Source organism: Hyla sarda, chromosome 4 (assembly GCF_029499605.1).
Source record: "Hyla sarda isolate aHylSar1 chromosome 4, aHylSar1.hap1, whole genome shotgun sequence".
Classification (NCBI taxonomy): Eukaryota; Metazoa; Chordata; class Amphibia; order Anura; family Hylidae; genus Hyla; species Hyla sarda.
The window spans coordinates 146,868,671-146,882,495 of NC_079192.1; the positions used below are offsets into that span (position 1 = coordinate 146,868,671).

The window sequence follows — 13,825 nt, forward strand, 5'->3', positions numbered from 1 at the left end:
AGCCCGGCATAGAATGCGGGTGCTGCACAGAGATCGTGGGGGTCCCGGAGGCGGGCCGCATCGTGATCAGACAACTTATCCCCTATACTTTGCATAGGGGTAAGATGTCTATGGCCGGAATACCGCTTTAATGAATATTTTATTTTCATACTAGGTTCAGGTCATATGTGAAAGGTAAACTGAACCATATTTTTAATTTTAGCATGAGTGGTGACTGGTAAGGCTTGGGCATCAGAATGTTATTGCTGGTGAGGTCCCACAAGAAAAAAATTGAGAAGCCTTATGGTAGGTAGTTACTTTGGGAAGTGTTACTGATCTAAGTCTTCAAATTTTGATCAAAACACATTTATTACACAAAATCTCACAAGACTATTTGTACAATAAAACACTAACCCTAGAACAGATATTGTTTAAAGATGCTTTATTAAATAAAATGTCATATATTATACATACTGTAAATATGAGCAGTAATAAACATGAGTTTTTTTTCCAGAATGAAGACCTTCTCTTTTTCCAGCTCAAGCTCAGGTTTATAAGGTTATACTAATGTTTTTAGCATTTAAATCATACAGAATCACTGAAGATGCAGAAGTTATATTCAACTGAACTGTGGGAGTAAATGGTGAATCCCAAGTCTTGCAGACATAATATAGATGGTAAAATGTGGTCAAATTACAGCTATTTGGAACCACTTCTTGTATATGGTGCTTTCTGTTCCATGACTTTGTGTGCATGGTTTACTGTTAAAAATAAATAATCATTATGGTTGCTTTTGCTAATTTATTTAAATGTCATTCATATATTTAAAAAATATCTGAAAACACAACACCTGGAATTATTTTAATGATTTATTTATTCTAGTTTGACCTTGATTTTCACATAAAAGATCCATTGTTTTATACATGAAAAGATTTTCAATTTGTCATACAAACATACATATAATAAACTAAGTCTGTATTGTAACGGTACTTCTAACACACTTTGCAGTAACAGACTTTGGACATCCAAGGGTTCTGCTTAATTTCATCTGAAAAAAATTATAAAAGAAAAACATGTCAGAAAAGTCTCATTTTAGGGATTTTTTTTAAATTAATTTAATACAATCAATGTACACAATGATTGGGCCATGTTACATTTCTGACACTGTTTATAAAAAAAAATGTACAAAATTTACAACAAAGTATACAGATTCATCTAGCCAAGCCTATTATTTTTTATACTGTGCTATTACTGACTACAAGGAAACCATCATCTGTTTCATGTGAACCAAACCACAGGCAGCATGAAGCAAGGGGAGGCTTCTTTATTACAAAATGTTTTGGTCCACTCAGTAGTGTACATGGAAAATAGTGACCCCCCCCCCCCCCCCATATGGTGTCAAGGTTTTCCTATCCTAATGATAGAATGGAGTTTTCCCCCAATGCACCCTTTTAATTACCCTTTACTTGGCAACACTCCTTCATTACTTGTCCCTTCCCAGTAGCATAGGATCAAGTAAAGCTGGACCCATTCTCCCCAAGAGCCCCATAGCAACCACAAGTCTGCTTCTATGGTATATATGCCCTTAAATTCACTAAAAAAATTCAACAGTGTTTCAAAAGTACCCATAACATGTCTAAGAATAACAAGGAAATTCCAGCCGACTTCCCCCTGCCTTTCTGGCCTTGATTTATAGATCTCTGTCACCAGTTCCATGCTGTCCACCCATTATTTCTATCTATAGTTAGAAATAATTTCTATCTGTAGGAGACAGAAGGTTATGGCCACATTTTTAACATGTTAACCCATGAGATACTGCAGTCAATAGCAATTGCAGCAGACTTCATCTTTTTGCATATTGTCCCATTCCCTGCAAAGTGATCATGGAGTGCTGATAAGTCAGGGAAACTGACTTACATTTATATTTAAAAATAATACAAAACAATAAAAAACTGCAAAAAAGGGCACTCTTTGTAATCATAACAACACATAAAAGTAAACTAACTAGTGATGGAAGATGTCTTTTTTTTTTTTTTTACAAAATGTTACTTTTAAAACTATGAAAAAAGTAAAACTTGTGGCGCATTAAACGGAAAAAACGTATAGATCTTGGAATGCAGAGACAAAAAGTACTTCTTTTCCCTTAAGACATACCTTTATCTGACACAAGTACTGAAGCATTAAAAACCTTGTTACGCCGAGCGCTCCGGGTCCCCGCTCCTCCCCGGAGCGCTCGCTACACTCCTCTCACTGCAGCGCTCCGGTCGGTTCCACGGACCCGGGGCGCTGCGATACCGCCTCTGGCCGGGATGCGATTCGCGATGCGGGTAGCGCCCGCTCGCGATGCGCACCCCGGCTCCCGTACCTGACTCGCTCTCCGTCAGTTCTGTCCCGGCGCGCGCGGCCCCGCTCCCTAGGGCGCGCGCGCGCCGGGTCTTTGCGATTTAAAGGGCCACTGCGCCGCTGATTGGCGCAGTGGTTCCAATTAGTGTTTACACCTGTGCACTTCCCTATATCACCTCACTTCCCCTTCACTCCCTCGCCGGATCTTGTTGCCTTAGTGCCAGTGAAAGCGTTTCCTTGTGTGTTCCTAGCCTGTGTTCCAGACCTCCTGCCGTTGCCCCTGACTACGATCCTTGCTGCCTGCCCCGACCTTCTGCTACGTCCGACCTTGCTTCTGTCTACTCCCTTGTACCGCGCCTATCTTCAGCAGCCAGAGAGGTTGAGCCGTTGCTAGGGGATACGACCTGGTCACTACCGCCGCAGCAAGACCATCCCGCTTTGCGGCGGGCTCTGGTGAAAACCAGTAGTGACTTAGAACCGATCCTCTAGCACGGTCCACGCCAATCCCTCTCTGGCACAGAGGATCCACTACCTGCCAGCCGGCATCGTGACAGTAGATCCGGCCATGGATCCCGCTGAAGTTCCTCTGCCAGTTGTCGCTGACCTCACCACGGTGGTCGCCCAGCAGTCACAACAGATTGCGCAACAAGGCCAACAGCTGTCTCAACTGACTGTTATGCTACAACAGTTACTACCACAGCTCCAGCAACCATCTCCTCCGCCAGCTCCTGTACCTCCTCCGCAGCGAGTGGCCGCTTCTGGACTACGACTGTCCTTGCCGGATAAATTTGATGGGGACTCTAAGCTTTGCCGTGGCTTCCTTTCCCAATGTTCATTACACTTGGAGATGATGTCGGACCAGTTCCCCACTGAAAGGTCTAAGGTGGCTTTCGTAGTCAGCCTGCTGTCTGGAAAAGCCCTGGCTTGGGCCACACCGCTCTGGGACCGCAATGACCCCGTCACTGCCTCTGTACACTCCTTCTTCTCGGAAATTCGAAGTGTCTTTGAGGAACCTGCCCGAGCCTCTTCTGCTGAGACTGCCCTGTTGAACCTGGTCCAGGGTAATTCTTCCGTTGGCGAGTATGCCGTACAATTCCGTACTCTTGCTTCTGAATTATCCTGGAACAATGAGGCCCTCTGCGCGACCTTTAAAAAAGGCCTATCCAGCAACATTAAAGATGTTCTGGCCGCACGAGAAATGCCTGCTAATCTTCATGAACTTATTCACCTAGCCACTCGCATTGACATGCGTTTTTCCGAAAGGCGTCAGGAGCTCCGCCAAGATATGGACTCTGTTCGCACGAGGCGTTTCTTCTCCTCGGCTCCTCTCTCCTCTGGTTCCCTGCAATCTGTTCCTGTGCCTCCCGCCGTGGAGGCTATGCAGGTCGACCGGTCTCGCCTGACATCCCAAGAGAGGACACGACGCCGCATGGAGAACCTCTGCCTGTACTGTGCTAGTACCGAACACTTCCTGAGGGATTGTCCTATCCGCCCTCCCCGCCTGGAAAGACGTACCCTGACTCCGCACAAAGGTGAGACAATCCTTGATGTCCACTCTGCTTCTCCACGTCTTACTGTGCCTGTGCGGATGTCTGCCTCTGCCTTCTCCTTCTCTTCTGTGGCCTTCTTGGACTCTGGATCTGCAGGAAATTTTATTTTGGCCTCTCTCGTCAACAGGTTCAACATCCCAGTGACCAGTCTCACCAGACCCCTTTACATCAATTGTATAAACAATGAAAGATTGGACTGTTCCATACGTTTCCGCACGGAGCCCCTTCTAATGAGCATCGGATCTCATCACGAGAGGATTGAACTTTTGGTCCTCCCCAATTGCACCTCGGAAATTCTCCTTGGACTTCCCTGGCTTCAACTTCATTCCCCAACCCTGGATTGGTCCACTGGGGAGATCAAGAGTTGGGGGCCCTCTTGTTCCAAGGACTGTCTAAAACCGGTTCCCAGTAACCCTTGCCGTAACTCTGTGCTTCCTCCAGTAACCGGTCTCCCTAAGGCCTATATGGACTTCGCGGATGTTTTCTGCAAAAAACAAGCGGAGACTCTACCTCCTCACAGGCCTTATGATTGTCCTATCGACCTCCTCCCGGGCACTACTCCACCCCGGGGCAGAATTTATCCTCTCTCTGTCCCAGAGACTCTTGCCATGTCTGAATACGTCCAGGAGAATCTAAAAAAGGGCTTTATCCGTAAATCCTCCTCTCCTGCCGGAGCCGGATTTTTCTTTGTGTCCAAAAAAGATGGCTCTCTACGTCCTTGCATTGACTACCGCGGACTTAATAAAATCACGGTTAAGAACCGCTACCCCTTACCCCTCATCTCTGAACTCTTTGATCGCCTCCAAGGTGCCCACATCTTTACTAAATTGGACTTAAGAGGCGCCTATAACCTCATCCGCATCAGAGAGGGGGATGAGTGGAAAACAGCATTTAACACCAGAGATGGACACTTTGAGTATCTGGTCATGCCCTTTGGCCTGTGCAACGCCCCTGCTGTCTTCCAAGACTTTGTTAATGAAATTTTTCGTGATCTGTTATACTCCTGTGTTGTTGTATATCTTGATGATATCCTAATTTTTTCGGCCAATCTAGAAGAACACCGCCAGCATGTCCGTATGGTTCTTCAGAGACTTCGTGACAATCAACTCTATGCGAAAATTGAGAAATGTCTGTTTGAATGCCAATCTCTTCCTTTTCTAGGATACTTGGTCTCTGGCCAGGGACTACAAATGGATCCAGATAAACTCTCTGCCGTCTTAGATTGGCCACGCCCCTCCGGACTCCGTGCCATCCAACGTTTTTTGGGGTTCGCCAATTATTACAGGCAATTTATTCCACATTTTTCTACCATTGTGGCTCCTATTGTGGCTTTAACCAAAAAAAATGCCGATCCCAAGTCTTGGCCTCCTCAAGCGGAAGACGCCTTTAAACGACTCAAGTCCGCCTTCTCTTCGGCTCCCGTGCTCTCCAGACCTGACCCATCTAAACCCTTCCTATTGGAGGTTGATGCCTCCTCAGTGGGAGCTGGAGCTGTCCTTCTACAAAAAAACTCTTCCGGGCATGCTGTTACTTGTGGTTTTTTTTCTAGGACCTTCTCTCCGGCGGAGAGGAACTACTCCATCGGGGATCGAGAGCTTCTAGCCATTAAATTAGCACTTGAGGAATGGAGGCATCTGCTGGAGGGATCAAGATTTCCAGTTATTATTTACACCGATCACAAGAACCTCTCATACCTCGAGTCTGCCCAACGGCTGAATCCTCGTCAGGCCAGATGGTCTCTGTTCTTTGCCCGATTTAATTTTGAAATTCACTTTCGGCCTGCTGATAAGAACATTAGGGCCGATGCTCTCTCTCGTTCCTCAGATGCTTCTGAAATTGAACTCTCTCCTCAACACATCATTCCTCCTGACTGCCTGATTTCCACTTCTCCAGCCTCCATCAGGCAAACTCCTCCAGGAAAGACCTTTGTTTCTCCACGCCAACGCCTCGGAATCCTCAAATGGGGTCACTCCTCCCATCTCGCAGGTCATGCGGGCATCAAGAAATCTGTGCAACTCATCTCTCGCTTCTATTGGTGGCCGACTCTAGAGACTGATGTGGTGGACTTTGTGCGAGCCTGCACTATCTGTGCCCGGGATAAGACTCCTCGCCAGAAGCCCGCTGGTTTTCTTCTTCCTCTGCCTGTTCCCGAACAACCTTGGTCTCTGATTGGTATGGATTTTATTACTGACTTACCCCCATCCCATGGCAACACTGTTATTTGGGTGGTCGTTGATCGATTCTCCAAAATGGCACATTTCATCCCTCTTCCTGGTCTTCCTTCAGCGCCTCAGTTGGCTAAACAATTTTTTGTACACATTTTTCGTCTTCACGGGTTGCCTACGCAGATCGTCTCGGATAGAGGCGTCCAATTTGTGTCTAAATTCTGGAGGGCTCTCTGTAAACAACTCAAGATTAAATTAAATTTTTCTTCTGCATACCATCCTCAATCCAATGGACAAGTAGAAAGAATTAACCAGATCTTGGGTGACTATTTACGACATTTTGTTTCCTCCCGCCAGGATGACTGGGCAGATCTTCTACCTTGGGCCGAATTCTCGTATAATTTCAGAATCTCTGAATCTTCCTCCAAATCCCCGTTTTTCGTGGTGTACGGCCGTCACCCTCTTCCCCCCCTCCCTACCCCCTTGCCCTCTGGTCTGCCCGCTGTGGATGAAATTTCTCGTGATCTCTCCATCATATGGAGAGAGACCCAAAAATCTCTCTTACAGGCTTCTTCACGCATGAAGAGATTCGCGGATAAGAAAAGAAGAGCTCCTCCCATTTTTTCCCCTGGAGACAAGGTATGGCTCTCCGCCAAATATGTCCGCTTCCGTGTCCCTAGCTATAAGTTGGGACCACGCTATCTTGGTCCTTTCAAGATTTTGCGCCAGATTAATCCTGTCTCTTACAAACTTCTTCTTCCTCCTTCTCTTCGTATTCCTAATGCCTTTCATGTTTCTCTTCTTAAACCACTTATCATTAACCGTTTCTCTCCCAAATCTGTTCCCCCCACTCCTGTCTCCGGCTCCTCGGACATCTTCTCCGTCAAAGAAATTTTAGCATCTAAAAAGGTCAGAGGGAAAACCTTCTTTTTAGTGGATTGGGAGGGTTGTGGTCCAGAAGAGAGGTCCTGGGAACCTGAGGACAATATCCTGGACAAAAGTCTGGTCCTCAGGTTCTCAGGCTCCAAGAAGAGGGGGAGACCCAAGGGGGGGGGTACTGTTACGCCGAGCGCTCCGGGTCCCCGCTCCTCCCCGGAGCGCTCGCTACACTCCTCTCACTGCAGCGCTCCGGTCGGTTCCACGGACCCGGGGCGCTGCGATACCGCCTCTGGCCGGGATGCGATTCGCGATGCGGGTAGCGCCCGCTCGCGATGCGCACCCCGGCTCCCGTACCTGACTCGCTCTCCGTCAGTTCTGTCCCGGCGCGCGCGGCCCCGCTCCCTAGGGCGCGCGCGCGCCGGGTCTTTGCGATTTAAAGGGCCACTGCGCCGCTGATTGGCGCAGTGGTTCCAATTAGTGTTTACACCTGTGCACTTCCCTATATCACCTCACTTCCCCTTCACTCCCTCGCCGGATCTTGTTGCCTTAGTGCCAGTGAAAGCGTTTCCTTGTGTGTTCCTAGCCTGTGTTCCAGACCTCCTGCCGTTGCCCCTGACTACGATCCTTGCTGCCTGCCCCGACCTTCTGCTACGTCCGACCTTGCTTCTGTCTACTCCCTTGTACCGCGCCTATCTTCAGCAGCCAGAGAGGTTGAGCCGTTGCTAGGGGATACGACCTGGTCACTACCGCCGCAGCAAGACCATCCCGCTTTGCGGCGGGCTCTGGTGAAAACCAGTAGTGACTTAGAACCGATCCTCTAGCACGGTCCACGCCAATCCCTCTCTGGCACAGAGGATCCACTACCTGCCAGCCGGCATCGTGACAAACCTAAACCTATTTGGTATTGCCATATTTGACTCAAAGAAAAAAAGGTAATTTGTCATTTTCATCCCATTGTAAACATTGAAAAACAACAGCAAAAATACAATGGCAAAATTGCTGTTTCCCCTCAAGTATCATAAACTTATTGATAAACTTATCTCTCAAAATGGTTTTATTAAACAATATACCTCATCTTGCAAAAATCAAAATATCATACAGCTGCATCAATAGACAAAAGTGTAATTCGACAGTGAACACACTAAATAAATGCTTGGTTCGTAAAGTCCAATATAGTCGGGAGGGGTTAAACCTTGTAAATCATGTAGAATTCTTTGGTAGTTTTATGTATGGCCATATATAATAGACTAATACCATGTCAACACGGACGGACAGACATTTTTTCTGTTTACTGTAGACATTTGTTTTCATACCCATCATCATTTTGTTACTTGAAATGTAAATACAGGGTTACGTGATCAAACCTGTTTTACCTATCCTCCGATTGGAAGTGTCTTAATTTCTTATCACAGAATTTCATCCACACGGGAGCAGATAAATAATTCATGTTACTAGCTCTTTGTTGTGTGTCCCTGAACTGCACACAGAGCATGTAGGCTGACAGCTGTGTCAGGACAAGCACCAAAGATCTGACATGACAAGTGACTAACAAGTTTCTTTCACTCCATAGTGAATGAAAACAATGGCACAAAGTACAAAACCAAAACCCAGCCAAAAATTCTACAGTTTCCTTATTGTCCTCTCAAAGTAAGTGTGTGCCTGCAGTAAGCTTTTCTCCAACCCATAACCTTTGGTCATTTTCTGTACTGCCCACCTCTTTTATTCTCCTCACTAGTCTGGCCATTTACGCCTGTCCACGGATCAATATGAACAATTCTTGGAGAAATACGATGTCTCTATGGCAACCAAGCCACAAATTCTCAGTGGAAGGCAATGAGACTAGTTCTGAATTCTCCAGAGGTTTTCGGAGGTATAAGGAACAGTGTTTTAAAATTCAGGGATGGACACACAGGGAAGACTGAGCAATTCATTGTTTACTGCCAATATAATGATACCATATTTGAAGAATCCTATTCTCAACCTAGATTCCTGTTATCAATTCTATACAAAGCACAAGTCTGTCTCATATATCTCTTGTAAGTGAGAATGTGTTGTATCCAGCAGGAAACAAATAATAATGTAAAAAAAAAAATAATAATAAAATAAACAACATATTTGTATGTACTAGACATTTTGCCAATTTTTTTATAAATGGCAATATTGACTTGCATAGATTAGATAATGAATACATGCATGTAGATGGAATTAATAAAGTAATGTAAATCTTGACCACACTCACTGTATCATAAAGAAACATTGAAATGTATGGATTTTTAATTTTCAGTACATAACAAAAAAAAAAATAAAAAAAATTAAAAGTTAAGTCATGCCATCTTTAGGTCAAGACTGCAATTGTTTTCTCTCTCTAAAAGCAAAAATATCTTGCCTACTTCAGAGCGTCTAAAAACCAGTAGTGATTAGTGGTCTTCACTACAAATCACTACAGTATGTGCAGTAGTATAAATGGAGCATATCCAATTTAAATGAGTATTATTGGCCCCACATAGTACTTAAAAAAAACTCTGTTGATAGGTTTATGAGGGCAGCATAAGTTAATGATGTTGGTCAGAAGTATATATTACTATTGCTCTACAGCTGTTTCCTGGTATCCTCAAGAGGATCGAGGACATTGAGCAGTGGTAACAGTAGTCATCTCTATTATGTGTCCTTGGTATTTATGAGGGCCCTCTCTCTTCACCTACCTGCCACTGACTGGAAACTCTCTGCCTATACAGTGTATAGGCACACAGCTGTCAATCAGTGGTGGGTGGGCGGAGCCAGTGGTATGGCACGGCAATCAGTCTATTATATATCAGGGGAATGGCTGTGCAGAATGAGTGAAAAAATACATAATTTTGCTCAGTGTGTCCATTACTAGATTAGGCTGGACTCTGATAGGGCAACATAAACCTAGTGACAGATTCCCCTTAATACAATAAAGCATAACTAGCATAAATGTCATAACCACCACCGATTGCCAGATAGGGCCTGGAGAAACGTGCAGTCGAATGCTCTTTTCTCTGGCTTGCTGCTCTGCTTGACTTGTTGCATAACATGAGTTCAATGGATGTAAAATGTGCATGCTACTTATGTGTTTATCTAACGATTGATAGGGGTCAGTACATCAACGTCTGTGTGAAATGTCAAAAGATTTAACTTCATAGTAATGAGAACCTGCCAGCCTGTCTGTGTTGCCTAAATTCATGACAGACATGTTGATCTCAGAGATCTGCCCCTTGCTGTAGTTTAGATGAACCTGCAGTTTAATAGTTGCAGTGCATTGTGGGATCTACCCACCGCACATTGACAGGTCTTTCCTATTTACTGTGCATAAAAGATAAACTGTCAATTGCCTCAAACCACTGGCAGTTCATTGCAACTAACAAACTGGGAGTTGTCTAAAACTACTGCAGATTCACATATATGTGATAGATCATTGGAATCAATGGGGGAGATTTATCAAAACCTGTCGAGAAGAAAAGTTGCCCATAGCAACCAATCAGATCTCTTCTATAATTTTTCAGAGGCCTTTTCAAAAATGAAAGAAGCGATCTGATTGGTTGTTATGGGCACCACAGCAATTTTTCCTCTGGACAGGTTTTGATAAATCTCCCCCAGTATGTCTATTACTATTTCATACTGCCCTCAGAGCCAAATGTGTTGACAGGTCCTCTTTAATCTCCTATATTATGTAGAATAATGATCAATTTTGGATTAAACAAATAGCTTACTTTGGTTTTATATGTTGTACATCTTGGCAAAACATTAACCTTTCTAATATACTTAAAAAAAAAAAAAAAAAAAAAAAATATATATATATATATATATATATATATATATATATATATATATATATATATATAGCAGACTCAGGGAGGAAGTGAATGCATGCTGAATGAGAGTGGCCACAGTGCTTTACTCGGACATGCCCCTTCTTGACCAGTGGATGTCATAATAAGTGAGCAGCAAAATGGAGGGATTTGTGAGCTAAATACAGAAGTTAGGCACAGAAAAAGACATGTAAAGTATCTGCATGGCCTAGTGAGTGAGAAGCATTATTTTTTTCTGTGATTTTATTTCAGCCCAAATGCAGTTCCCAGGTTGTTCTTTTTGATCTGAGATGAGAAAACAATGGCCACAGCACTACATTGCTAGAGGATATACAACAACTAAAAACTACAGTTTATCTGTTGGTGCTTAGATCTTTACAACATATGGGGTAGTGTTGGCTGTAGCACAGTTTGAAATCTACAAAATATATGTTTTATGTTACCCTGTAAGTAAACCTAACATAACTATAAATATCATGTATGGTGCATGTCCGGATGAACAAACTGTATAAAAATGTACAGCAACATGGAGTAGGAAACAACATTATGTATGGTGGCAGGCTGCTCTCTTTCATAGATGATGAAATCTCAAGCCTTTTCCTCAGGGACCGGTCAGGTGACTACTGTCAGCTGCCCCCTGTCAACACAGCTACAAGACTTTGAAATTTCTTAACTAAGCTGACAGACTGCAGAGGAGATGAATCGCGCTTCTGAGGTCACACGGATAGAAGATTTTAGGGAAAATTAAACCCAGTTAAAAACAAATTGCTGTCCAATAGCACCATTCATGAAATAATTGTCCCCCGTGCTATCTACCATAAAAGGTATCTTTTTGTATACCAACTTGCTAAAATGATAAAAATAAGAAGACGTGACAATCGGTCTGCCTTCAAATTAATTAAAGTTATAAATGTCCAGTTTGCCTATGTCAGCCTTTCGAACAGCAGCTCTTTATCCCGTCATTTTAATACAGTCAGCGAGTATACGCTCAGAGGTTGGACCCAACACATATATTTAAAAAAAGACCTCAGTGTAAAAGTAATTATAATGAAGTGGTAGTGTCAGCTTTCTTCTAAGGTTATAAAGCCTTCGGCCAATCTGAGACGGGAATTCTTGATGAAAGAGCAAAATGAATAATCTCTGCGCGGCTCAGCCAATAGAGGTGATGACTAATCTGCTGCAGCAGCTACTAAGAAAGTATTACACTGTTGCATTTTATGAGGAAGGAGAATTGATAGCATATTTTGTCCAACTTTGACTTACCTGGACTATCTGTGTCCTCCAGACCACTCTTCTCTGTGATGGATTCTGGCTCTTGAAAGTTTACAGCCTTTTCACTTTTTGCTGAGGCATCGAGCGCTATAAATTAAGAAGAGGGAAATTTGTGTTTGAAAACAATTTACATTCAATAAAAAGGTAATATAATTAAGAAAGGCTGAATAACAGTGCAATTTGGGCATAAGCCACATTTGTGTTGTGGTTTCCATTAAACATATACAACTATAACACATTGCCGGATGGTATATACCAAAAAAGACTAATGGACCCCTTTGAATTATTATAGGACCTCAAAAGCGGATGTGAACATTCTCTTTTTCTTTTTTTTTTTTTTTCATAAACCAATTTAGCCCCCTCCACTGATGAAACCATGTTCCATTAACACTGTGTATACATCATGCAGAGAGAACCCCATAGTGCCCAGAAGGCTAAGGCAAGGGTAAGTGAGGTTGACTAGTTTTATATATATTTTTTTCATGTAGGATATATTTAAACCTAGCATATGTAAAATGCGGACATTTCCGATGCTGCTTTCATAGATCTCAAAGGCTTTTTTTTTACTATCATGTGTGTAGATTTCTTCAATCTACAATTAGATCAAATCTGCAAGTGGGTGACTTATTGGTCAAATAAGTGTCCGAGCCAAAGTCCTGAAATGAATTTCTTTAAGATGCACATTGACCCCCCAGTGTTGTACTGTGCGCTGTTCTTCTTTAGATCTTCTCTTTAAAGGGGTACTCCGGTGAAAACCTTTTTTCTTTTAAATCAACTGGTGGCAGAAAGTTAAACATATTTGTAAATTACTTCTATTAAAAAATATTAATCCTTCCTGTACTTATTAGCTGCTGAATACTTCAGAGGAAATTATTTTCTTTTTTGGAATGCTCTCTGATGACATCACGAGCACAGTTCTCTCTGCTGGCATTATTATAATAATAATAATAACAACACTTTTGTTCTTAGTGGGATTTGAACCTAAGTCCCAAGCACTGCAAGGCAGCAGTGCTAACCACTGAGCCACCATGCTGCCCTTAGCATACATCTGCTGTGCATCTGCTGTGCATCTGCTATGCATGGTTGCTAAAATGGACAGAGATGTAAGCAGAGAGCACTGTGCTCGTGATGTCATCAGTGCTCCAAAAAGAAAGGAATTTCCTCTGTAGCATTCAGCAGCTAATAAGTACTGGAAGGATTAAGATTTTTTAATAGAAGTAAATTACAAATATGTTTAACTTTCTGCCACCAGTTGATTTAAAAGAAAAAAGGTTTTCACCGGAGTACCCCTTTAAATGGCCAGTTAATGCTTGAAATCCCTCCAATGAAATAGAATTTAAACAATTTTGCGAAGAGTAAGTAATTCCATAACAGCTATGTAAATACTCACAACAAGTTATTGCAAAGGCTCAATCTGCCAAGGGTGGCAAACCAGTTATTAGTTTTGGGATACAATTACTTTTTCATATGAGTCATATAGATATAGCATATAATATAAGTATTATTATTATTTTTTCTTCTGGATGCCTCACACTTTGGCATTGAACAAATTATTACTTATTAAACAATCTGTACCTTTGAGATTATTGAACAATGCAGAACAACAAAAAAAAGAACAACTGCTCTTAAATAATGGCATTGCAGTTGTCATCATAGTCAAGATTCATTGCCCAAATGGGGCAAAACAACCATGTTATTTCCAACCTGATATGACATTTAAATGTATAGCTGAATAATTAAGTTGAAGTTTCATTTAGACCAAAAACCTTAAAACATTGTTCAGCCTGAAAATGCATTGTAAAGTGAC

At 42.8% G+C, this 13,825-nt stretch overlaps 1 protein-coding gene across 4 annotated transcripts in view; it reads right to left on the reverse strand.

The window, feature by feature from the left end:
- Window positions 1-425: 425 nt before the first annotated feature.
- WDR72 (WD repeat domain 72) overlaps window positions 426-13,825 on the reverse strand; it is a 362,110-nt gene continuing 348,710 nt past the window's right edge. For all 4 annotated transcript variants that reach the window (XM_056572344.1, XM_056572345.1, XM_056572346.1 and 1 more), the window contains 2 exons: window positions 12,010-12,105; window positions 426-1,027 (listed from right to left, as the gene is read on the reverse strand). In XM_056572344.1, the coding sequence (XP_056428319.1) occupies window positions 972-1,027; window positions 12,010-12,105 (152 nt within the window). In that variant the 3' untranslated portion in view covers window positions 426-971. The remainder of the gene's footprint in view (window positions 1,028-12,009; window positions 12,106-13,825) is intronic.